General features: G+C 45.2%; 1 protein-coding gene across 12 annotated transcripts in view; it reads right to left on the bottom strand.

The window, feature by feature from the left end:
* The window catches only part of FHIT (fragile histidine triad diadenosine triphosphatase), a 1,052,598-nt gene that overhangs the window by 117,034 nt on the left and 907,969 nt on the right, over positions 1-27,595 (bottom strand). For all 12 annotated transcript variants that reach the window (XM_088662578.1, XM_088662587.1, XM_088662582.1 and 9 more), the window contains one exon: positions 19,875-19,943. In XM_088662578.1, the coding sequence (XP_088518704.1) occupies positions 19,875-19,943 (69 nt within the window). The remainder of the gene's footprint in view (positions 1-19,874; positions 19,944-27,595) is intronic.

The raw sequence follows: 27,595 nt of genomic DNA, 5'->3' as shown, positions 1-27,595 counted from the left end.
AAATGCCTCAAAGGGCTGAAAAGAACACCTGAAGGGCCTAACAAATCCTCCTACTTCTTGCTGCCCTGTCTCCACCGCAAGAGACAGAGAGAAATTGCACTGGGGACCAGGGTGTAGTAGTAGATACAGCTCCTTCAAAGAGGAGGCCCATGTGCCCCTCTCTTCTTCTCCTGCATATGGGGTTCAAGCCCCATGAAAGAACTCAGTACATAGCAAGTGCCTTCCTCGTGCACATAGAAGACGGGTAGCCAACATGGCTGCCCTCCAGATGCTTTTGGACTCCAACTCCCACCAGCCCCAACCAGCATGGCCCAACAGCCAGGGATGATGAGAAATCGGGTCCTCCCTAACCAGAGGGCACGTGTTGCAGAGTGACCTGGCAACCAGACCCTGTGTTGTGGGTGGGGACGTTTGGATGCCACAACACCCTATTGGAGGTCCCTCAATGCTGGGTGCGATCAGACCAATGGGGTGCCAGCAAATTTGTATCGAGGGACCTCTATTTAAGCCCATGCACGCGTCCCTGAGCTTCCTCTTTTGGGCCAGTGCATCAGAACACGTGCCCACCTCTCCCTATATTTAGGGTTTGCACACATGACCTTGCTATGCCGTCGTGTGTCATCTGTCGTTGGGACAGGGGCATGGCAGGAATTTTCCTCACTTGGCTGATTGGCTGGTGCCATTTGGGTTTTGCCTGCCATGTAGCAAATTGTCACAATTTGTAAGGTTGCGGATAGGCTCTGGTTCAGGTGATAGGGGTGGCAGGGCAGTCTGGCCATCCCTATGTGATGGGTATTCCATTAAAGGAATCCTGGGACTCTTGGTCGGTCTTCCCTGAGAGGGGTTGTGCCCGGAGCCAGAGTTCAGGGGGGCATCTGGCTGGTGGACTGGTTTGACCCTGCCTTCCACTATGCCAGGTGTTTACCCAAGGCTGACTTATGGTGTGCCCTGGGTCAGTGCTGCCTGCAAGGGTGCAGGGAGCTAGTCGAACCAGAGCCTATGCAACCACTCACTTGATTGTAATCAATAAAGTTGTGGCCTACATTCTGCAAAAAACCAAAACAAAAATTTGAGTCTTGTCTGAATTTATTTGGGGAAGGTTAAAGGGTCTACACACGCAACTGTAGTCCAACAACAGCTGGAGGGAAGCCATGTTGGCTACCCTTCTTCTACCTTAGCCCTAACTAAAAAGTTCAAAGAGCTTGGAAAGGTTTTCAAAGCTGGCTTTTTGTGGGAAGTTTTGGTTCCGGTGACAGCAAAGAACTCAGAAATTGCACAAAGCATTGGCTTCTGACATGCACAAAAGCAGCTGGACTGCCACAAAGCACTCTATGTCCCACTTTCAGGTTCAGATATCAAATAAGAAAGCAAAAAAGTGATATTTAGACTATGTGAACTTAAATGAATCAAATCCAAACAAACGCTTGCCACTGCCACCTGGACAGGCTGAGCTTCAAACAACTACTGGCAGTGGTTTTTTTGTGTTTGATCTTTATATTGAGAGAATGAGAGAGCGAGAGAGCTGGACATAACCAGCAATTAATTAAAGTGATGCCAGCATTCAAAGAAAGCAGGAACCGCTTGTTCACTTTTGAAAACATTCAGATCTGTATAAACTGGATATTAATCCATCTCTGGAGGACAAGTTCTGTTTTCTAAATAATATGCAAAATGCACAAGAAGTTGAGCTGGTCTGTTAAACCAGCCTTTCCCCAACTTGGTGTCCTGTAGATCAGTGGTTCCCAATTAGCTATGTCCTGTTTTTCAAAAGCCAAGCCATGAAGCCCCTACTTTTGAAAAGTTTGATATCTCTAAGGTAGTTTCTGTTTTGTGAATGGTGTCACAGACCGCCTGGGCGAGTTACTGGGAACCGCTGCTCCTGATGGTTTGGACTACAACTTCCATAATGCTTCACTGCTGGCCAAGCTGGTGGGGACAGTTGGGCGTTGTAGTTCAAAACTTCTGAAAAGTGTCAAATTGGGGGAGGTGGCGTTAAAGAAATAGAGAGTAAAGCCTTTATTAGAATCAGGAAAATGAGGGGAGGGATCATGATGTAGACAGGGGCGTCACAATAGGGGGTGGGGGGCAGGGCGCCCCGGTCTCCACTCTGCGGGGGGCAGCGTGGCACCCCCTCGCCACCTCCACCAACGGCCGCCGCATGCGCCCGCCCCTCGCCTCGCCGGAATAGACAGGGCGGCTTGCTCGGCTCACGCTTTGATTCTTTCTGCTCGGGCAAGGCGAGAGGTGGGCCAGAGAGGGCACCAGCGGCCCGCCCCTCACCTCGCCTGAGCAGAAAGAATCAAAGCGCGAGCCGAGCAAGCCGCGGCGTGGAGCAAGTTTTACAGGTAAAACTCGCTCCACGGCGTGGCTTGCTCACAGTTTGACAGTGGCAGAGCTCCAGCACCGCTGCCGCCAGCACCAAACCTGCTTCATATTTTTATTGAATGCTGTACATCACTCAGAGAATGTTAGGTGCTGAGTGACTAATACATACAGTACAGTAAATAAGTAAACAATAAATGGAAGCCCACGTCAGCAGTTTATAACAATCTTAAGGTGGGGCGTGTTTTGCAGACTTAAATAGGTAAGACTCTGCCAGGTGCAATAAATAACAGATTGCAGCAATGCATGCTGGGACAAAGGTTGCCTCCTATCAGTGTTATGGGAGAGAGATTCAAGTGCATACCAGAAATTTCTGTTTGCAGAGTTAAAGGGGATTAAATTGCTGTTGTGCAATAAATTCATGCACACACACAAAGATTTTCCGCAGTTAGGAAGGCGATGGAGAAATTGCACTATAAAGTGTGGGATAGACAATTAATTAGTGGGAAGATGTAGAACCACTGTAGAAGCGAATCAGGATGAATGCAGGATGTCTGTTCATTGTTGTATGGCTGTGCCACAAACAATTCAGAGCAAATACAGTGGAAGGTCGGTTATCAAACGTAATCCGTTCCGGAAGACCGTTTGACTTCTGAAACATTCAACAACCAAGTCACAATGGGCAGCCAGCAAGTTCCATTGAAAAAAATGGAGAAACGCACCTTGGAAGCCATTCAATTAAAATGGAAGCATTCACTTCTGGGTTGTCAGCAATTGAAAGCCAAAACCTTCGATATCCGATGCATTCAACAACTGAGATTCCACCGTACTCTATAAAGACTGGACATAAAGACTTCGACTTAAGATCTGTGCAAGCAAATTGGGATAAAAACAGTGGTACCTCTGGTTACGAACGTAATCCGTTCTGGAGGTCCGTTCTTAACCTGAAACCGTTCTTAACCTGAGGTATCACTTTAGCTAATGGGGCCTACCGCTGCCGCCGTGCCACCATTTCTGTTCTCATCCTGAGGTAAAGTTCTTAACCCGAGGTACTATTTCTGGGTTAGCGGAGTCTGTAACCTGAAGTGTTTGTAACCCGAGGTGTTTGTAACCCGAGGTACCACTGTATTTAATAAACAGGTCATCCAGAGGAGTCGAAACAAGCAATGGCCACTTTCTCTTGGACAAGTATTAGAGTGGGCACAGCTTCTTCATCCCAGCATGCTTTGCTGCAGCCATATATCTATATTGTTTCTTCCTCAAATGCAGCCAGAAGGACTCAGGAGCCCTGCACCCCTCTTTCCCTCCATTTCCTGTTTTGAGCTGCCAAGGCTTTTGAATTCACAGGTTCCAAGGAGCTTGGAAATCCAGTATATCATACAGAGAGAGAGAGAGAGAGAGAGAGAGAGAGAGAGAGAGAGAGAGAGAGATGTTTCCAGAAGACTTCTCGTATCGCATCCTCAAGATTTGTTGTTGTTTAGTCGTTTAGTCGTGTCAAACTCTTCGTGACCCCATGGACCATAGCACGCCAGGCACTCCTGTCTTGCACTGCCTCCCGCAGTTTGGTCAAACTCATGTTCGTAGCTTCGAGAACACTGTCCAACCATCTTGTCTTCTGACGTCCCCTTCTCCTAGTGCCCTCCATCTTTCCCAACATCAGGGTCTTTTCCAGGGAGTCTTCTCTTCTCATGAGGTGGCCAAAGTATTGGAGCCTCAGCTTCACGATCTGTCCTTCCAGGGAGCACTCAGGGCTGATTTCCTTCAGAATGGATAGGTTTGATCTTCTTGCAGTCCATGGGACTCTCAAGAGTCTCCTCCAGCACCACAATTCAATCCTCAAGCACCACAATTCAATCCTCAAGATTATTACCCCAATTTAGGAGTGTGTGTGTGTGTGCCTGTCCGAGTCCTCTTTACATACAAGAGAAATGCCGCCTGGTAAATGAGAAGGGTTCAGAACAGTGGGCGGGTGACTGCCTAGCAGATTTCCACATCATCAGGAGGGAAATAGACTCTTTAAAAGCCAGTTGTGTCTATGCACAACAATGAAGCTTTATGTCTATATAAACTGACAAGTCAAATTGTACTCCCGAGCCCAATTCCCAGCATCATCACCATTTTGCTGTGATAGCTTGCCTCCTGCCTTTGCTGCATAATGGCTGTGGCTGCCAAGAAGGGGTAGTCAGTATGATTAAAATAAGCATTAAGAGACTCGCTTGGTAATTAGCTTCTCTCTTGTTCTCCTTTTTCTGTTTCTCTCACGCGCACCCCTTAAGTACAGCTGCGGTCTGGAAGAGGCAAACAGATTATTTAGCACGTTGATGGTGTACGGAAACTACATGGTATTTAGGGCCACATCCACCATAACTCTTCGTGGGTTCACCTTTGAACTGGAAGGGAAAAGCCAGGGCCCTCCAGAGGTTGTTGGACTCCAACTCCCATCAGCCCCCAGTCAGCATGGCCAGTGGTCAGGGGATGATGGGAATTGGAGTCCACCAACATCCTGGTGGCTACGGAAACCCTGACCCTGCCTTCAATAATATATTGTTGCACACACACCCCAATCTCTGAGCAGTGCGAGGTTCCAGGGGTTCCAGGCACTAACCCAGGATTCCTTTTGGGAATTAGGCAAAGTGGAGACTGTGGTGTCTTTAGGATATATGGTTTATTTACACCTGAGCATACAATGGAGGGGTTCCAAGCACTGACACTCCATAAGGATCTTTTTTCTCCCATAGCCACAGCCTTGGATTACCAAATAGATATCAGACATTGTGCTCTGTCTCTCCAGGTTTCCAATTTTCTGCTTTACTTCTAGGTCACATAATTCCTAATCTCTAATTTCTCTAATCTATTCTCCGGCTTTTAATCCTTTGTTCTCTTAATGTTCCATCACATAGGGCAGGGGTCCCCAAACCAAGGCCCAGGGGCCGGATGCAGCCCAATCACCTTCTAAATCCGGCCCGCGGACGGTCCAGGAATCAGCATGTTTTTACATGAGTAAAATGTGTCCTTTTATTTAAAATACATCTCTGGGTTATTTGTGGGGCCTGCCTGGTGTTTTTACATGAGTAGAATGTGTCCTTTTATTTAAAATGCATCTCTGGGTTATTTGTGGGGCATAGGAATTTGTTCATATTTTTTTTCTTCAAAATATAGTCCGGCCCCCCACAAGGTCTGAGGGACAGTGGACCGGCCCCCTGCTGAAAAAGTTTGCTGACCCCTGACATAGGGGCTCACCTCAACACATGAGGCTAGCCTGGTTTACTCAGCTTTTAACACTCGCTGGATCCTGGGATTAGAGAAATCTGCTGGTCAGTTTAACAACCCAAACCTTGATTAAACTCTAACACTTTCTGGATCCAGGGATTGTGGAAGTCTGGCATTCACAAAGTCATAGTCCAGCATCCTGTTTCTAATTCTGCTCAGTTGGATGCTTCTGAGAGGCCAAAAAACGAAACAAAAAGGTATGCAGGCAGTGGAACTGGGGTGGGTGGGTACAGAAGACAGGGAGACCAACAATCAATAATAAGCAGAGCTCAAATTCCTCCCTGCTGAACTCTACAAGGGCAACTCTGTCAACAGCGGGTGCCAGGAGCAGGTCGGCAATAACTCACACAGCTTCAATTTTTCAGAGTCAACGTTGATGGAATCTTTTGAGGAGTTGGAGGTGGCGTTTATAAGTGGTCCAAAATGGAAAGTGTAATGCTGGTGGCCAACAAAAGAGGTTTAAAGACTGTCTCAAGGCAAATCTTTTTAAAAATGTAGTATAAACACCGACAACTGGGAAACCCTGGCCTGCGAGCGCTCCAGTTGGAGAACAGCCTTTACCAAAGGTGCCATGGGCTTTGAAGACACTCGATCTCAGGACGCAAGGGAGAAACGTGCTAAGAGGAAGGCACGCTTGGCAAATCCACACCGTGATCAACTCCTGCCCGGAAACCAATGTCCCCACTGTGGAAGGACGTGCGGATCCAGAATTGGCCTCCACAGTCACTTACGGACTCAATGTTAAAACCGTGTTTATGGAAGACCATCTTACTCGGTTACAAGTGATAGAAGAAGAAGAAGAAGAAGAAGAAGAAGAAGAAGAAGAAGAAGAAGAAGAAGAAGAAGAAGAAGACTTCAATGAAGTTAGCTCTTTATTTATTTATTTATTATTATTATTTATTTTAAAAAGACAGCTCAGGAGGCCAGGCCTAGAGAGCACAGCAACTCTTCTCAGTAGAACCTGTCTCTAAGAGAACCTTCCTACAGCTCCCTAAGACTCTTCCTCCCCCCGTTCCTTCCTAAGCAATCTGAGTCTTGCCTGCCTTTGCTCTGCCTTCTTCATACCTCTTTGGGTTATGGGAGATCGAGGGGGGGGGCGGAGAGGGCTGCTGGTCACAGCATGACAGCCTTGCTTCTTCGCCAGCCTGACTCATCTCTGCCTCTTGTCTTCCCTCCTCTCCAGCCTTCACTTCTGACTGATTCTGGTCTGCTCTATGTCCCAGCACCGCCCTGCTCTCCAAACCCTGTTACCTCTTCAGCTTCTGACACCTCCTCTTCCCAGTCTGCTCCTTCTTCTCCCTCACTGTCATCCCACCACCAGTCCCCGGGCTCTGAGCCTTCTTCCCTTCCCCCCCCCCCATGGGTGCCTCCCACCCGTCCTCTGCACCCAACCAGTCCATGACAAACTCTGCGACTAAGAAGCAGGAAGCTGATATAGGCAGTTCCCCTCCCTGGGCTGGCTGTAAATATGAAGGCAGGCAGGTAGGAGGCCGGCTGGGGGCAGAACAGGGTCTTGTGGGGTGGTTCCACATTTACCCTTCCACTTATATGAAGGCAACTGCCTTTCCATGTGATTTTATCCTGAGCTTTTGGCATTCGATAGTAGCATTCTGTCTCGGAGCGTGGCTATCTCATTTTTGGCATGAGTAATGTTCCCTGCCCTCCACAAGGACATTCTGCTAGGGCTGTTGGCCAAATGGTTGTTAGGACACCCCGTTCACATCAACCGTGAGTTGCTTTTACTGCCCCTAGGAGGCTGTGATCAGGTGAAATCAATGAAATGATCCTATATTAATGTGTGGCGGGGAGTATTGTAACAAAAACAGTGCTTGCCTTATGCATCTGTAGTCAGTGCCCACTTCATCCTGTAATAAATATATTTGGACCAGAAACATTAAAATGATATACCACTGATTTGGTAATGCCAATTTATAACACCAATGCAAATGTAAAAAAGAAGAAGAAGCAAACAGACTGTAGCTAAAATATCTTACCCTGATACAGTCAACCCAAACACATTTTGACCAAAAGCAGACCCTCCAAGTGTCCCTATTTTCCAGGGACATCCCTGATTTAGAGAAGCCGTCCCAGTTTTTGATTTCATCCCAGAATATCCCAGTTTTCTGTAAAGGTAAAGGTAAAGGGACCCCTGACAATTAGATCCAGTCGTGACCGACTCTGGGGTTGCAGTGCTCATCTCGCATTACGGCGTACAGCTTCCAGGTCATGTGGCCAGCATGACAAAGTCGCTTCTGGCGAACCAGAGCAGCACACGGAAATGCCGTTTACCTTCCCCCTGTAGCAGTACCTATTTATCTACTTGCACTTTGAGGTGTTTTCGAACTGCTAGGTTAGCAGGAGCTGGGACCGAGCAACGGGAGCTGACCATGTCGCAGGGATTCGAACCGCCGACCTTCTGATTGGCAAGCCCTAGGCTATGTGGTTTAACCCACAGCGCCACCCATGTCCCTTCACTTTTCCTTAGGTTGTCCCTATTTTCACTGGAGAAATGTTGGAGGGTATGGCTTTATCTGACCCCCATGCCATCTGAAGGCAATCTTGTATAGGGAAGGGTTTTTTTTAAAAAGTTTAATGTTTTATTATGTTTTTACATTTGTTGGAATCTGCCCAACAAATGTACTGAGTTGTGGCTGGGGCAACTCAGTAAGCTATATAGGGTATAAAGAGCCATTTTTTTCAGCGGAGAAATGTTGGAGGGTGTGCAAGAGGTCATCTTCAGTGGCCACTGATGTACGAATCTGTACACACATATTCTGTTTGTCATATACACAAATTGTGAATTCAAAAATATTTCAAACCATTAGATTTCACTGTTTAAAATAACTGCATAAAACAGAGGTAACAACACCCAATCGAGATAATTGTAATAATAATAATCTCATGCTACACACTTGTTTTTCAATAGCCTTTTAAAGGGTGTTGGAAAAATCGATGCCCAGGGTTATTTTCCCACCACACCCCAGCACAACTGTTGAAATCATTCTCTTACTCTTAATGCCATTGGTCTCAGTGGCCCTTGGTGATGACATCACCTGCCCAAATGGGGTTGGCTGTGACTTCATCTACTGCTGGCTGCACTGTCAACCAAAACACTGCCTTTCATTTTTCGCCTGGAGTAGCAAAGCAAAGCAAAGCAAATCAGCTCGAGAAGCATAGAGGAAAGCTTTCTGTTATTAAATGCTATATGCTTTGCAGTTGCGTGCCTGCCCTTTACACCTCTGATTTGCCTGCAAAGGTAGAGCTTGCTTGGCATTTTACATGCCGTCCTGCCATCTAATTGCCCTCCAGCCCACCTGTCCCTTTGCATCTCCATCAGCGCTTTTGCCGCTGCACTGCTCTCCTTGAATCCTTGGCTGGCTGGCTGGCTTTGGCTTTGGCTTTGATGGTCTGGCCCAGAGAGTGCTTCTGACAAACCTTTCCCTCCGAAACATGCAAAAACGTCGTCCCTTAAGTGATTGCTTACGCTTAGTCTTTCCTCTTTGTGGAGACAAAATGCTTCCGTGCTTTGCTGCAAAGGAGCTGCTGCTGGCACCCGTGACAGGCTAGTTTACTTAGTTTGGCTGGTAGGGCAGTTTTGCAGTTTTGTGTCCTTGACAGCGGTTCATTGGCAAAGAAGTTAGCAACAAGTCACCATTGACCAAAGACAAATTGCTGATAAAGGGATTAATGCTGGCAGGGTCTCGGGAGGCCTCTTTCGCTTTGCCTGCGCTTGAGGTTGTTCTGGAGCTCAAGGGCTTCTCGAGATAGATGTTGGCTGGGGTTTCCTGAAGCCCAGAAAACTGTTTATATAAATACAGTGGTACCTCGGTTTAAGTACACAATTGGTTCCAGAAGTCTGTACTTAACCTGAAGCGTACTTAACCTGAAGCGAACTTTCCCATTGAAAGTAATGGAAAGTGGATTAATCCGTTCCAGATGGGTCCGCGGAGTACTTAACCTGAAGCGTACTTAACCTGAAGCAAACTTTCCAATTGAAAGTAATGGAAAGTGGATTAATCCGTTCCAGACGGGTCCATGGAGTACTCAACCTGAAGCGTACTTAACCTGAAGTATGAGTGTAATTGGTTCTGGAAGTCTGTGCTTAACCTGAAGCGAACTTTTCCATTGAAAGTAATGGAAAGTGGGTTAATCTGTTTCAGACGGGTCTGCGGAGTACTTAAACTGAAGCGTACTTAACCTGAAGCGAACTTTCCCATTGAAAGTAAGCAAACTGAAGCGTATTTAAACCGAGGTATGACTTGGTACCTCGGGTTACAGACGCTTCAGGTTACAGACTCCACTAATCCAGAAATAGTACCTCGGGTTGGGTTAAGAACTTTGCTTCCCGATGAGAACAGAAATTGCGCGGCAGCAGTGGGAGGCCCCATTAGCTAAAGTGGTACCTCACTCAGGTTAAGAACAGTTTCAGGTTAAGAACGGACCTCCAGAATGAATTAAGTTCTTAACCAGAGGAACCACTGTAGAGGCAAAGTAGTTCGTTGAAATACATACAGAACAAATTGCCCCACTTCAGCAGACATAGGAACAGTCTTTTGCATCAGGTCAATGGCTCACCTAGTTCACTATCCTGCTCTCACAGTGGCCAACCAGATGCCAGGGGGAAACCTGCAAGCAGGATCCAAGCACAAGAGCACTTTTGCCAGCCACCAGGTCAGCTATTCTGAAAGCCTTGAGCCACTGCTGCCGCCACTCCTGTCCGAAGTTTTTCCTCCTGTCCTCACATGGTCCCGCTTTGCTGCCAACCCCTCCCTCCCTCCCTCCCTCCCTCCTTTTCTCTCCTCTGTCTTTTTCTGTCTCTCTCTGGCTCCCTCCTCCACCTCCTCATTTATTTATTATGAGGTTTTGGTTTTCTACCTGAGAGATGCTTCTGGGATTTTCTGCTCTATAATATTTATTTATTTATTTATTTATTTATTTATTTATTTATTTATTTATTTATTTATTTATACTCCGCCCATCTGGCTGGGTTTCCCCAGCCACTCTGGGCGGCTTCCAGCAGAAATATTAAAATACAATAATTTATTAAACATTAAAAGCTTCCCTAAACAGGGCTGCCTTCAGATGTCTCCTAAAAGTCTGGTAGTTGTTTTTCTCTTTGACATCTGGTGGGAGGGCATTCCACAGGGCGGAGGCCACTACCGAGAAGGCCCTCTGCCTGGTTCCCTGTAACTTGGCTTCTCGCAGTGAGGGAAGGCCCTCTGCACTGGACGTCGGTGTCCAGGCAGAATGATGGAGGTGGAGACGCTCCTTCAGGTATACTCTAGGTTCAACCACCCCCTTGTCCTCCCCTCCTGCCCCTTTTATTCCCCCACATTCTCTGTCTCCCCCTCACTCCTGGCACCCCTTATCTTTCCTCCCTCCTTCAGGGTCTGGCTGACTCCAACCCGACAGCCCCTGCTCACAGATTTTATCTGTGTATTACTGACAATAGAAACCTGCCTTGAATCTGGGAGACATGCTGCCCATCAGTGTAGATAATACTGAGGTTGGATGGGCTGAGGGTCTGGTTCAGTATAAGGCAGCTCCCTCATGCAGCAAATGTCACATGAACCTCAGAAGTCCTTGCCATTTTCCATTCCCCCCCCCTCTCAGCTTTGCCTGTTCCCAGGGCACAGCAGCGGCTTCATATTTGCAAAGTTACAGGACACCGAAGCGTAGCATACTGTACTCTGGGTCATGTTTGGCAATTTTTCCCCTCAGAAGAAAATCAATACAAAATAATTAGTTTAACAGAAAAATAATAGGCAGGGAGTCTTCTTTTTTTGTGGGTGGGTGGGTGGGGGGAATCATTGGCAATTTAGAAACAGCTGTGACTTATATAGCTGATTCATTTTAATTTCCTGTGATCGGGTTCTTTATAGCTGCTCTCTTACAATGATCTCGCCCTCTCAGCTCCAGCAGCTATTACTAATGGCGGCGAGGTCTGAGTTCCCCAATTATTTAATCCATTGGCCTTTTGTACAGTCACTAGTCCAAGCTTTACTAAAAGAAAGGGATTCGTGGATTATCTGTGCTCTGAAGTCTCCTTTATCTCCTTTGCTCTGGAAATGAGGGAGGAAGAGAGAGCACTACCTGAAGGGAATGGCTCTTCTCCCTCAAAGACCACCTTCAAATAGGCCTCTCTCCTTTTTTTACACGGTATCTTCAAGCAATCAGCACTGTCTGCTGAACACTCAGTGTTAGCAGTGGCCTGCCCACTTAATAGAGGTGGTGCGTCATGGCCCAGGAACCAGATCTGGTGACTGCATTGATGTCATCCTGGGAAATCCTGAGACCCTCATGGAGACCCTCATTTGTTTCTGTCTCTGGAAGAGGCCTCTAAGGAAGCCTGGCCTACAGAGACCTCCATAGAAGATGGAGTGGGGAGGACAGATAAACCCAAGGAACCCAAAACTTCCTCCTCCCATGAGTGACTCCATAACCAATATCATTTGATATCACTGACTCCACAGAAACATCTCCTGAAATATATGAAAACTTCCTTTCATATATTCAGTGTGGTGTAGTGGTTAAGAGCGGTGGACTCGTAATCTGGTGAACTGGGTTCGCTTCCCTGCTCCTCCAAATGCAGCTGCTGGGTGACCTTGGGCTAGTCACACTTCTCTGAAGTCTCTCAGCCTCATTCACCTCACAGAGTGTTTGTTGTGGGGGAGGAAGGGGAAGGAGAATGTTAGCCGCTTTGAGACTCTTTCAGGTAGTGATAAAGCGGGATATCAAATCCAAACTCTTCTTCTTCTTCTTCCTACTTGAGAATTAGGATACGATAGCTGCTGGTGATAGTGGGATTTCTCCTCTGTGTTCAGGGTGGTGTGTATTATGTGGAGTTGGGAGAGAGCCTGTCCTGGTTAGGAAACTGCCTAATACTGAGTCATGCAATTGATCAATTTAGTTCAGTATTGTCTACACGGACTAGAAGAGGTTCTCCAGGTTTTCAGAGTGGGGTCTCTCCCAGCGGTGCTATTTTTCAAGAAAAAGAAGTCCTGGAACTCACCATGAATGCATCCCTCGTTCTCTTATAACAACAATGCTGCCCACCCGAGAGGTGCTGGAACTGAGTTCTGGAGAGTTCCGGCTGATAAAAAGCCCTGTCTCCCAGCCACACCTGAAGATGCAAGGGTTTGAATTTGGAACCTTCTGCATTTAAAGCAGATGCTCTACCCCTGAAATACAGCCTGTCCAAACTATGGTTATGGAATACCTTCTGCTCTGGGGCACCGAGATTGTCTATTTTTCAGCATCAACTTAAAACTTGGCTTTTTCCTCTGGCATTTGGGCCATGTTAACGGAATGTGATATCTTTGTGCTGTTTGCTAGTGCTGAACATTTAAGCTGAATGGCACCTAGTTGAACCCCGGTTGTTTACATAGGAATCTGGGGCATGTTGAGCTTTGCTCACAAGTAGACGATTTTCTGTTTGCTGGTGCTGGGTATTTAAGATTGGATGCTGGACATGTCTATTATGGGATTGTTACGTTTTACAACTTTCGGTGTTCCGGGATTCTTTTGTTATTGTAGCCTTTGCTGAGATGATCTCGCACAGGTTAGAAAGATTTTCAGTAGATGAATATAAATAATGTAGCACATGCCTGTGCAGAATGATGGCAGCTGGGTGCAAATAAGAAGCATGGCAGAAGGCACATTACTGCTATGCTTCCAGTAAGGCTTCTCACGGATCCTGCTCCCACAGCACAGCAAGACGATGCTCATGGCCCACTGAGAAGCTGATGGGCGCTCTCTCCGAAAGTAGAATCCATCTCCAAAGTGCATTAAAATACCGGATACTGTTATGACACCAATATGTTCCGAAGTACCAGGATATGAAGTTCCCAATACATTACCAATTCAGGCAGTGGCAAAATACTGTGCGAAAGGATCATCTCACCGTATTTACAGCTTAGGCCTGCAAGAGCTCGCAAAGCATCTCATCAAAAAGGCACATTTCCAGCTGATTCCATTTTCAGATTCAGGCAGCACACATAATTTGGATACAGCTCAGAGAAGCAGATGAGCTTTTGAACCCTTTTCTGCACCGAACACCTCCGTCTGAAAATATAAGGTTTCTGCTTCCTTTCATGTGCACACGGGCTGCGGAAGGGGCCGCCAGATGAATATGTATATCTATGCCCTGGTTTTTTAAAAAAATATTTTTTTAAAAATGAGGCATGGTAAAGAATGGAAGAAGAGAGAGATTTACAGAGGGCTTCTAGGCAGCAATAGCCTCAGAAAGGAAGTGTGGCTGCACAATCAGGTGAAAAATTCTTCAGATTTGCCTGGAGAATCCACAGGCATTGGAGAGGAACAACTTCCACTTATAGCACTTATACAGTAACCCTAAGATGACTTGAGTCAACTGCAGTGACGGGAAATATGCGTTTCGGGAACGCTGTATAATTTGCATCCCCAGAGCACAGGATCCAAAACTACAAAAATCAGCTGTTGGGTGTTGTTGTTTTTTTAAAAGCATATGAATGGAAGTACTGAGTATTAATGAATAGAAATTATAATAACATGGAAATGAATCACACTCAAGCAGAAACAGGATTCTCATGGAAATGGCTTGACACAATTGAGATGATAAAGCTAAAGCAAGCAGGCGAGTTCCAAAAGTGAAAGATGTAGAGCTGAGCCATAATTCCTCTGGAGACACGGGTTGCTGTGGTTTGAAAATGTCTGAGATTTTTCTTTTCTTTCTCCACCCTCCTTGGAAAAAAAAAAAAAAGAGGCCAGAATTTTCTCCAGATATTCTCCACCATTTATCTGCAGCAAACACCTGCACTCCACCCCACGTAACCGATCTCCTCTGCCCTCCGCCCGTCCTGGAATGATACTCAGCCATACTTGCCAAGTTGCTGTCAGAGAAATAAGGGACCGGGCCGGAAATAGCAGGCCGGAAGTAGCGCTGCCGCCATTTTGGAACTGGGCGGAGCATGCTCAGAAGTGACTTTTGATGCTGCTTTGCCCAGTTCCAAAATGGACGCCGCGCCAGAAGTCGCACTGCAGCCATTTTGGAACTGGGCAGAGCAGCATCAAAAGTCGCTTCTGAGCATGCTCCGCCCAGTTCCAAAATGGCCGTCGTGCCAGAATAAACCGGGGAAAAACAAAAAAATCCGTTTTTTCAGCTAGGAACAGCTGGAAAAATGGGGATTTCCCGGGGAAAACGGGAGACTTGGCAGCTATGTACTCAGCCCAGGACGTTGTGAAGATTGCAAAATGGCAGTCAGGCTGCCAGCACGGTCCTTGCTTCTGGCATATGCAGCAGCAGCAGCAACAACAACAACAATAACTTAAGAAAGAAACTGCTACTGCCCCTACCAACAAGGAATCCTATCCCTGTGAAACTGGGAGCAGCAAGGGCCAGGCAAGACCAGAAAAAACGAGGCACACGAGCCGAGGGAACAGAGCAGAAAGGGGAGAACAAAGAGGAGGAAGAGGGAGGCTGCAACAATCCTGATGAACTGATGTGGGGTTCCCGCCCGTCCACTGCTTAAAGGAAGCAGGACACGCCCCCTGGCCGACCGGATTGGTCGGCCCTCGAATGATGCGGGCGGGAACCCCACCAATCGCACAGGGGCTGAGCTCTCACACAGAGGTCTCACACAGAGGGGCTGACGCCCACAGCTCCACCTCCGACGCAGGCTCGGAAGTGGCTTTGGGAGGAATTCGGTGAAATAGTACTCCCCTCCCCCTATTTCTTTGCCCACAAATACAGTGGAGACTTCCGAGAGGCCCATTAGCACATGGCCTTGGATGTAACTACCACACAGAATTCTGGATTAAGGCGGGAACAGCTTACACCATTGTGGAACAGATTTATTTGGATCTCACAAGCATCTAGCTTACTTTTAAATTTATGTATGCATGTCTTCCTATAGAAATCGGTTTCTAAACTCTCTCTCTCTCTCTCTCTCTCTCTCTCTCTCTCTCTCTCTCTCTCTCTCTCTCCTCTCTAACACAAACTTTATATAAGATCTCTGGGTTGTATGCAACTGGTTTCCCTCTGCCCAAGGAAAGCTCTTTAATCCAGCGGAAGTTTCCAGAAGGGGGAAGGGAGCCGATTTTTCTCTGATTCTCCTTTTGTTCTCCACCCCTTGATCAAAGTCTGCCCCAGGAGGTCGGGAGACCCTTTGGAATGCTGTGGTTGTGTGCACACTATACTTGAAATGTTAGGACACCAGAAATGTAATACGGATGACTGGCTTCCCAAATTGACCAGACGAAATCTCAGGCAGTTTAACAAATTTATTGGTTTGTCGGCAAAACAATATGGAGCAGAAAAAAAAAACCATTCCTCATTCTGCCCGACCCTTGTCCATGTACAGAGAGCTTTTATACCTTTTTGACAGAGTGAAGGCCAGCCTTTCTGCAGTACTTCATCAACCAATCAAGAGAGAGCACCCCAAGATGCAAAATCATTTACCTAACTCCACTAAGTGGCGTTATGTACCTGATACTTTCATACACGTGTCTATCTGGAATTTTACAGGCACAATTGTGGTTGCGCCCTACTTAGAACTTGCGGTTGGTTTGTGGCGGGCTACATCCTCTTCAGATGGAACAGAACATCTTGCGGTTAAGCTAACTTCCTTTTGCAATGGGTTACAGAGAAAGGTACAAACAGAGAAGTGCTGTCTAATTCACTCTCTATCAGAGACAGAGAGATTTAGAAAATGGAGTTCCTCTTGCAACGTAGGGCCTGCGTGGCCTGACCAGGATTATTCTGGCCCTGGTTATTGCCACCCTATAATAAAGCACATTTGAAGCACCTTGTTTCCCTCAAAGAATTCTGGTTACTCCAGTTTGTTAAGAGTGACTGGGGTTTGTAACTCTGCGAAGGGTAAAGTGCCCAGAATTCTTTGAGGGAAAGAATTCATTTCAAATGTGCTTGAAAGGTATAGTGTGTTCACAGCCTCTTGAAAAATCACAAAGTCCAGGCTGTTGGAGAAAGGGGGGAATCACAAAAATCACCTTCTTCTCCCTTTTCTTCACAGAATCCTTGACTAGAGTAAAGAGCCTTTTGTGAGGAAAGGCACACAATTGGATATATCCTTCTGTTCAGAATGATATGGAATGTGGAGTTGAGTTTCTGTCTTTAAAAAAAGAAGCAGCAATATCCTTTTCAGAGAGAAACTAACAAGAGGGCCCACATGCAAGGTCAGCTGTAGAAGTGTAACAAAGATCTCACTCGAGTAAGTTTATGGAACACCATATGAAAACAATGCATGGTGACTTAAAATGGGCTAGTTAGGGGTTCCGGTTTCCGCCTGCAGGAATGGCGGACCTGTTTTCCATCTCTCTGACCTTCGTAAGGAATTTGGCGGTTGCTAGGGGAGTAAATGGCAACCCCCTACCCTCTCCGGGGGTTACGGAGAGGGGCCGCTGGCCCGCGATGCCCCCAGACCCACTCCGACTGTTTTTGGAGTGGGGGGAGCTTGGGCTGAGCACTTACGAGGGCCAGGACTCCCGGACGCTAATCTGCATGGCGGGGATTTCCATGGTTAAAGAAGATAATTAGGCTTAAATCTATGGACATACTTCAGAAGGAGGGGAAGAAGCGCTGTTTACTGCTGAGAAATTTATGCTGCTGAGGGAGAGGAGTCAAAGATTGTACAGCATCTGGAAGAAGGATTGATGGGGACGGAGCGATAAGGGAAGTGAGTTTTTATTTTTTTTTTCTTCATATTGTTGCCTCGTACCTTCCCGGACGCGATGTCCTGGCTTGTTTGGAGTGAAAGAGATGCAAAAGACTGTGTGAGTTGAACTTTATAACTGTTGTTACTGAGCATATTTTTTAAAGATGTGGAGTTGCCGATGAGAAAAGCCCCCCCCTAGTCGGACGGAAGGAGTTCTGGACGCGTTCGGAGGATTTATGAGCTGTGACGCACTTTAAATTGGAGCAGCGACCTGAAGCCAAGTTCAGCTATAGGGCAAGGAGATCCATTAATTTACCAAGAGTTTATGGTTTGATGTTTGGGTCTCCTGCCTGGAAAAGCTGTAAATTCTATAATGATCGTAAATCTTCATGGCTATGAGAGAAAACGAAAGTGATTTGAGCTTTTTAAGATGGCGCTGCTTCGTGCTGCTTCGACGCAACAGGGAGCTCCATTAAGAAGATTTATGGGGAGGCTGGACTGATTAACTCACACAGGAGAAAGAACATCTGTGAAACTTTGTTTGATATTTATCTCAGCAGCTGGGAAACAACCGGATGAAAGTGGAAAACATCTATGTGACTGTAAGGGGAAGATCTGGATTATTACGAACTTGGAGGACGATTTGAACTTTAGAAAAAAGACGGCAGTGAACAGTTGCGAGGAATTCCCAATTTCTTGAAGCATGGGAACCCAAATAAAAAATTCTTTAGATGATTTGGCATAACATTCGGTTTGATTGATATATATATGTGTATAATTTGAAATATTGAATGTGATATAATTGGTTTTAATTGGAAAATTAATAAAAATATTTTTTTAAAAAAAATAAAATAAAATGGGCTAGTTAAGCATTCACCTTATATCCCCCTATGTTTAAAATCATCGACAATAACAAAAGTATTGGCTATGTCTTAAAGAAGTCTTCCCAAAGTGATACCAACCTTTCTTCGCTCCAAGCGATTTGAGAAACTGCTTGTGGGCATATTTGCATGTCTTCAGTGAAGGTTCAGTAGCCTCAGTATTGATAGTCTACAAATCTCTATATTATTATTTTTTTACAAAGCCATAACATTATGAAAGCCAAGATTCAGTAATAACTAGAAACTGTTCAGGTATTCAGAACCCATTGGGGGAGGATGAAAAGAAAAAATCTTCATTCCTGTTTCCCTCCCCCGGTCTTTGCTGCTTCCAAGGCGGGTCGGCTTAAGAGCTAGCGATGTGTGACAGTCAAAGCTCAAGCAAGCTATGTTACCGGCAGCTGAAATTTTTCGGAGTGTTTGGAAATCAGCTTATGGATGTGCTTCTGTTCACCAGTTCAGCTTGACTGAAATCGAAGCCGGAAAGCTGCTAAGTCTTATGCCCAGCCACTTCCTCCATCCCCCCAAAATTGAAAATGATTCCTAATAGGTATTCCTGTGCTGCCAAAATGATTTAGCATAATGCACTGAATGAGATCGCTAAGTCAAAATATCTTTCCCTAAGTGATTTTCTTGCTGTGTCTCTGAATGTCAGAAGGGAAGAGGAGGACGTCGCATGCTGAATACCATTGCCGGTTTAAAAGTTTTACACTGAATAATTCATACTTGGAAAGAGATGAGCTTTTCTTCCATGTATAATGCGAGAAAGCTCAGCAATAGTAATGACATTAGGCCTTGGGTTTGTACTTGGCCTTCTTTGATGCCGAGATCCATTCTGACCGCAAAATCGTCATTGTGTTTGCGTTGCTCCCGATAGTTTGTATAGACCAGGGTTGATCCGTTTCAATATCCTTGGAAGAAACATTTATTTGTTCAGATACTCAGCCAGGCATTCTGATATGCAATGTGAATCCTTCGTGGGTAGCTGGCTTTATAATAAAGGAGTAATTGTCAAACAGGAGAAACTTCATAGGGAAGAAACATTTGATATATATAAGGTCGGTGGAAGATCCTCTCTTAAGGCAAGAGGCAGGTCGGCAGCCATCTTTTGCCTTTCCAGAATGTGCATAAATTAGCAATGGGGCACAGTTCATAGGAAATCTTGTGAGCGAAAAGTTGCATGGTAGACCATGACTAAAGTTCAGTTATCTACAGATGGTTATCCCTAATTTTAGATCCATAGTCAGCAAAGTGTGAAATGATTATGCAGGGACAATTGTTTCTAGGACTTAAAGTGCAAAGCCCTCTTAGATCGCATAGCCAAATCAGATTAACTACACGATAGGGAAAACTACATTTAGGAAAAAAATGAAGATCAATTCCACCACAGTCTCACGCCGCACAACAAAACACGGGGGCTGGAGCAAACTAGGATTTAAAATGTACAGGTTGGAGAGTTTTCAGGAAACAGCTTTATTAAAATCCCCGTTTTCAACCACCACCACCCCCCCAAAAAAAATTCAACACAACGGATCAACATTGCATTTCCCTTTGTGCCTTCTACTTAGCAACAAGCATCCATTTCAACATTGCAACCACTGGGTTGCAACCAGACACCTCTGAAAATCAATTCAAAAAATCATTCAAAAATTGCACTGGTAGGGACCAAGTTCACATTCAGTTAAGGCCACAACAACCACTTTAATATTCAAATGGTACCCGCCCCCCTTTTTTAAAAAAAGTTCAGACATACCTCATGATAGATGTCATCATTTCTGCTGAAGTCTCCAGCCTTCCTTGGAAGTACGTGGACATGGACATGCTGCAAAAAATTAAAACAAAATCAAACATACAAATGAATGTTGATCATCAGCTTCTGGTCAAAACAGATGGATATATTCCAAGATGTTTTCACTGTGGTTAAACAGTGACTCCCATGGCATTCAGGGTTTCTTTCTGTAGAAAGCAGTGAACCTGTTTTTTAGCTCCATGCAAGAAGTCCTCAGGGGGGAGAAAAGTGAAGGATCAGAAAGGAGAGAGAGACTCCACAGTGTCTGAGAGAAAGTTGAGAAGCTCTGTGGAATTATTAGGATATGTCAATCTAACTTTCACATCTCTTTGAAATGACAGGATATCACACAACGGACTGTCAAGTCTTTGAGAGTGGCAAGTGTAACCCATTTCTCAACCTGGGTGTCTACAAACATATTTAAGAAAGGATGATGGCATATATAATACAGCAGGCACCCCCAAACTTCGGCCCTCCAGATGTTTTGGACTACAACTCCCATCATCCCTGATCACTGGTCCTCTTAGCTAGGGATCATGCGAGTTGTAGGCCAAAACATCTGGAGGGCCGCAATTTGGGGATGCCTGCTCTAAGCACTTAAGAATAGATGGGCCCTTTCAAACCTGGTGCGCTTCAGCTGGTGTAGACTACAATTCCCATCAGCGCTCAGCCAGCATGCAGTCCAAAATTTGCTGGAGGGCACCAGGGTAAAAGCTGAAAAAAGCAACAATCTACCTCATTCGGCACAGTTTCCAATAGCATCCAGCCAAAGTCTTTGAGAATTCATAAATAGGGAGATGAAGACTTCCTCTATTTGCCCTCATCACCTGAAATTCAGTAGGGGTGACCATTCTGGTCTTCCTGCACATTTGGAAGAAGTGCACCTGTGACATGTGTGTGAAACTCCTGAAAATTTTGGCGCAAGACAAATGTTTGAGGCAGTGGGGAGAATATTTAGTTGAGTGAGTTAGCAGAACTTTCATTCAACTGCCTTTATATACAAAATTGTTTTATGAAACTGCAGAGTGGGGTTATCCATAGGTTTGGCGTATGTTGTCAGCAATATGCTGGTGACACATAGCTCTGCTTCTCCTTTACATCTGCAAGCGAGGCAATGGATGTGCTGGACTGATGTCTTGCCTTGGTCATGGACTGGATAAGAGCCAAGAATCTGAGGCTCAATGAAGATAAGACTGAGGCACTGTTTGTGGACAGCTCCTTAGATAGGATGGATGGGAGGTTGACTGCTCTTGATGGGGTTACAGAGTAGGTATGTAGCTTGGGGGTACTTCTGGTTCCAGTGAGGTATAGTGGTTAAGAGCGGTGGACTCGTAATCCGGGGAACCGGGTTCGCGTCTCCGTTCCTCCACATGCAGCTGCTGGGTGACCTTGGGCTGGTCACTCTGAAGTCTCTCAGCCTCACTCACCTCACAGAGTGTTTGTTGTGGGGGAGGAAGGGAAAGGAGAATGTTAGCCGCTTTGAGACTCCTTAGGGTAGTGATAAAGCAGGATATCAAATCCAAACTCTTCTTCTTCTTCTTTACTGTTGCTTGAGGCTCCGGTGGCCTCAGTGGTGCAGAGTGCCTCCTATCAGCTTTGGTTGGTGTGCCCCTATCTGGAGACAGATAACCTAACTTTCGCCATCTGTGCTCTGGTAACCTCCAGGTTATTACTGCGATGTGCAATGCATGAGGCAACCTCTGAAGGTGGTTCGGAGACTTCAGCAGCAGAATTCAGCAGCCAGGTTACTCACTGGGGCAAGACGGTGAACATATTACACCAATCCTGGCCCAATTCAAAGTGCTGGTTTTGACCTATAAAGCCTTAAACGGTTCAGGACCGCAATACCTCAAGCACCACCTCTATTCACATGAATCTACTTGGACCCTGAGATCATTCTCTGAGGCCCTCCTCCATGAGAGGTCTGGAGGGTGGTACCACAAGAACGGGCCTTTTCTGGAGCAGCTCGTGGAATGTTCTCTCCATGCATGTCTCTTCAAAAACCTGTCTCTGTTAGTGGGCCTTGGGCTGATTTACATTTTATGGCCTTTAAAATATTGGGGGGGGGGGTTTGTTGGTTGTATTTTGTGTTTTCATTTTGTATTTTTATGTTGCAAACCTCCCCTTGATATTCCAATGAAAGGTGGCATACAAAATAAATAAATTGTTCCACGGTGTGTTGCAGGAAGTGATTCATAAACAGGACAAAATAAAGGGAACTGAAATACAGTGGTACCTCGGTTTAAGTATACAATTGGTTCCGGAAGTCTGTACTTAACCTGAAGCGTACTTAACCTGAAGCGAACTTTCCCATTGAAAGTAATGGAAAGTGGATTAATCCGTTCCAGACGGTCCACAGAGTACTTAAACTGAAGCGTACTTAACCTGAAGCAAACTTTCCCATTGAAAGTAATGGAAAGCGGATTAATCCGTTCCGGACGGGTCCGCAGAGTACTCAACCTGAAGCGTACTTAACCTGAAATATGAGTGTAATTGGTTCTGGAAGTCCGTACTTAACCTGAAGCGTACTTAACCCGAAGTGAACTTTCCCATTGAAAGTAATGGAAAGTGGATTAATCCGTTCCAGACGGGTCCGCGGAGTACTTAAACTGAAAGTACTCAAACCAAAGCGTAGTTAAACCGAGGTATGACTGTACAGTACATGTAATTAAATAAAGAGTCTTGCGCCACCTCCAAGACTAACAAATTCATTATGGCATAAGTTTTGGACGACTATAGTCCACTTCATCAGAAGGAATTCAAACCTAGAATAGCACAGCTCTCCTGGCTCTTTCGAGATACCGTATCAGCAGAGGACCCAACAATTTATTATTTGTTCCCTTTATTGTTGCTGTCCATAGTTTCTGGTGGAAGCTAAGATGCTCTCCTCTCCTTCCTTTTCGGTTAAAAATGGTTCTTTTGAGTAATACATCAGAGATAGTGTTCTGATAGTGTATTATACTAATATATCACAAGAGCGATAGTGCTCTTATGAGGTATTAGTGCAATACATCATCCCAGCATCATTGCCCTGATGATATATTGCTCAAAACCACAACGCAAGCTTAAAAACACTCATTGGTACCACTGGGCCCTCATCTACACACTCACTAGGAAATTAAGGGTTTCTTGAAGAAAAATAGACGATACAAAGATGGTGTAAAAGTGCCGGCAGAACTAGAAATTTCCAAGGGAAACTTGTGGTGCTCTTCAGATGTCCCTGAACTATAACTCCCATAAGCCTCTGTTAGCATGGTAAATGGTCAAGGATAATGGAAGCTGTAGTTCAGTGACACAAGGAGAGCCACGAGGCTCAGTCTGCAATTTGCCCCGTTCATAGCAAAATGATGCATTTTCTTCTGGTAGTTAGGCTGCAACATTGCACAGTGTTTAAGTGGCAGCCATGCTGTTGAAGTCAAAGGGATTCAAGTAGCTTAACTGTGTGTTAGTCACAGGTGAAACTCCCAAGAGGAAATTCGAGCTCCATTTCACATTCCTTGGCCCGAGGTAACTTTCCGAGATCATCTTGTCGGCCATTTTAAATTTGATGCCACGTTCAATACTTCGTCAACTCAGGATCCTGGGCGATTTTTGAGGATGTGTTTCCACACATATAGCAATATGGCAATATGGATTTACTCACACCCATGCCTCATTGTCATAGAATGCATATTTCTCTCTCAGATGTTTCGCCTCATGGGTTGACTAGCCTTAAACCTGAAAGTTGTTCTCAGTGAAGTCGCCATGTTAGCACAAGGACGTCTGCCTGCACAATGGGACTTTACCTTGCCCTGCGACCGGGGAGGGGGGGAGTGTTGAGAGAATCCCCAGGACCAATTTGAGAGGGCACAGGTGGTGCACAAGGAGAGGAGAAGAGGAAGCCCTGTTGTGCAGGCAGAAGTCCGTATGCTAACAAAATGACTTTGTTGGATACAGCTCCTACGTACTCATATTCACTGTAGTTTGCACCTGATCTCCCTCCCTGCCCCATTTTTAGACAAACTAGAGATAAGCCCTATTCCCTTCCTGTATTGTGGAGGTTAGGTTGAGTGATCCAATGGACCTTCCTCTCCAGCACAAGAAGCTGTAGTGAATCCTGCTTCCAAATCCATATTCCTCATAAGGAAATAGGCAACACTGCTTGGAGTGTCTGACACATCTACCGCCAACTATTCTGGTGGTATAAACTCTGAAACCTGAGAGAGTTCACAGTAAAAAGTTCAACTTGTCTTAAAAAAAAAAGAGGAGCTAATTCCAGTTCATGTTCCTCTCTTCACATTCAGCTGACAATTTTATTTATTTATTTATTTATTTATTTATTTATTTATTTACATAAAATTTATATATCATAGGTTTCAATTCAAGTTCATCTAAATGATCTTCGATATTTTTTGTTCGGCATTCAGAATGTTACAAGCTGCTGTGCTAAACCGTAAAATGCTCTTCATGAAATCTTCCTGTTGTCTTTTAATATAAGTATAAACCTGTATTTGTATTGAAATATGAATTAAGCTTCCCCCCAAAAGAAAAACAACAACGAATAGTGCCCTGTATAGTGTGAGTCCCATGGACTGCAAGAAGATCAAACCTATCCATTCTGAAGGAAATCAGCCCTGAGTGCTCACTGGAAGGACAGATCGTGAAGCTGAGGCTCCAATACTTTGGCCACCTCATGAGAAGAGAAGACTCCCTGGAAAAGACCCTGATGTTGGGAAAGATGGAGGGCACTAGGAGAAGGGGACGACAGAGGACGAGATGGTTGGACAGTGTTCTCGAAGCTACCAACATGAGTCTGACCAAACTGCGGGAGGCAGTCCGAGACAGGAGTGCCTGGCATGCTGTGGTCCATGGGGTCACGAAGAGTCGGACACGACTAAACGACTAAACAACAACAACAACATCATAGTGTTTTGGCGTTTCACCTAAAGAACAAAATAAAAAAAAATCCTTCCAGTAGCACCTTAGAGACCAACTAAGTTTGTCATTGGTATGAGCTTTCGTGTGCATGCACAAAATACTTCTCCGTGTATCTGAAGAAGTGTACATGCACACGAAAGCTCATACCAATGATTTTTTTTATTTTGTTTCGACTATGGCAGACCAACACGGCAACCTACCTGTAACTAGACCTAAAGAACAGAATAAATTAGTCAAAATACTGTAGAATCTCCAGAATAAATTTAGCAGATATTTATTTAACTTGCCTAATTTATGCAAGAAGAATCATATTTTCTTTTTGCAGTATTTGCACTGTAACTCCACATCTGGGGCATGTTTCGTGTGTACGCGTGTATTTAAAAAATACACACACATACACACACACACACACACACACAATGCCTGGTCCAGCATATACAGCCATCAACAAAAACACTGCAAAAAGCCTTAGGCTTAACCTTATGGAGATAAGAGGCGTGGAATATATTAATTTATGCAGCAGGTAATAATAACATTTTGTTGGCTCAAGATGTCTCCCCGTGGGTGGCACTAAAATGAGAAATGAAAACATTCTGCCATTTTTTACTGCTTATATGGCAAAACATTTACCTACGGACCACTAAGAACCTGCGAGGACATTTCCATGGTTTGCTCACCTTTACTATTCATATTAGGCTTTTATAGAATGCAATGCGGTGTAACAAAATCCATCTATTCTTTTCAAACCACTAATGGGGTTTGGTGCGACATTCCCCTGCCCCATCTGTTTTTGAATCCGTGTACCCTCCATCAGTATAAACAGCAGGTATTTGATTGCAGGGATCCTGGGGTTTGCTTTTGTTTGCTCCTTGCTTTTTAAGGTTATGAACAGAACGTATATAATAAGCCGAATTCTCCCTACTGTTCGTGTAATAGAACCAAGCGGACACAGCGAGAGGCAATTACATCTCAAGTGGTTCCCTTTTTTCTTTTGCTTTCAGGGGGGAACTCGGGGTGAAAGCAGCAGAGTGGAGCTATGGGTGCCACGCAGAGACAAACATCTGGGAAAGGCAAACTTTCTACTGCCACTTTATAACTTGCCTCCCTATTTGGCAACCTATTAGGGAGGGGACTTTATCCATGTTCCAATTGTTTCCCATCCAGCAAGGCCCATTTGTGGAAAGGTGCATAATCATACACAACCAATTCAATGCATGACAGCCTTGCCCAAAGAGGAAGGAATCACTGCAAAAGTCTCTCCAGTCAGCACAAAATCTTGCTCTGCTTTTATAGGTTTTCATTCAAGGGTCCTTCTCCAGGATCTGGGGGGGGGGCTCCCAGCCAACCACAGAAACAAATAACATGTAATGTTCATGCATCTCACAATATCCCACTTTGCTATATAGTGCCATGATAAAACAATCAAACGTTAGATTGCTGTCCTCTTAAAGATCTCTCCGTTCCAGACTGTTGCCACAGGAGCTCTTTCTCCCATTTGAGAAGTGGGAAGGAGGTGTCTGGTCTGAGGGATAGCTCATTCGAGGCAGAAAAGGTCTTTCTGACTGGCCTCCCAGGTCTTAGTCGAACACTCTAACCACGCCACCGCACTGCCTTGGGTAGGGGTGTAAGAAGGCGTCATTTCCCCACTCACATGCAGCACTGTTTCCATTCCACAGCAGTTCGTCTTCTGCCAAAAGCTACATTATGCACTGTGGTGAAACAACACAACTTATAGGGAAAGCTAAAGAAATGCAGCCCATATATGTTATTCAAGACAAGCTGCAACCTGAAATCGTTTATCTAGAGTTGCCACATATTGAAAATACTGTGTTTCTCCTAAAATAAGCCATACTCCGAAAATAAGCCATACACCCGAAAATAAGCCATACCCCAAAAATAAGCCATAGTGATAGGCCGTTTAACCTTGTAGGTTAAACTGTACCATACTTAATTTAAAAAAAAAGACATCCCCTGAAAATAAGCCACCGTTGTTGTTGTTTTTGAGGAAAAATAAATATAAGACGGTGTCTTATTTTGGGAGAAACACGGTAGGATGGAACCTGGTACAAGCAAAACATGGACTCTACCAGTGACCTGCATCAAAGAGGTAGTTCATATAAAAGATGCCTCATTTCTATGGGTTTCTCTCAATCTGTTAGCCGCCATCCATCCTCCAACCGCCTCCAGGCTCTCACACAGGACCTTCTCCGCCTTCACTGGTTCTGATTTAAAAGAGAGGTAGAGCTGGGTGTCATCTGCATACTGATGAACAACCAGCCCAAACCCCCTGATGATCTCTTCCAGCGGCTTCATATAGATATTAAAAAGCATGGGGGAGAGAACGGAACCCTGAGGCACCACACAAGTGAGTGCCCAGGGGTCTGAACACTCACCCCCCAACACCACTTTCTGAACATGGCCCAATGGAAGTTCAGTAGCAAATGTTGACTGGCATTGCACATCACCACCATCTTGCTTTGTCAAATTATCTGGGGCAGTGGATTTTATAGGAGCAAAACCAAAAGGAGAAATCCACAGAGTAAGAAGCTTCTTCAGAGAGGGTGACAAATGCTTTGAGGTGGAGAGCGTGAATATTAACATGACAAATAGGGTAATTTGGTACTCCCTGTATCTCATAGCACATCCATTTGTTATTCCTGATTATATGCCTCCACTAGTTCTGTTAGGGGATTCCTGATCCCTATGAGGGATGTGGCTTAATGCAGTTAATCGGAATTAATCTGCGCCCACTTCAGAATACATAGAAA

This window comes from Zootoca vivipara, chromosome 2, assembly GCF_965207765.1.
Source record: "Zootoca vivipara chromosome 2, rZooViv2.hap1.1, whole genome shotgun sequence".
NCBI classification, from domain to species: domain Eukaryota; kingdom Metazoa; phylum Chordata; class Lepidosauria; order Squamata; family Lacertidae; genus Zootoca; species Zootoca vivipara.
Note: the sequence above shows the minus strand (reverse complement) of the source record. Positions and strands in the feature narration are given on the sequence as shown.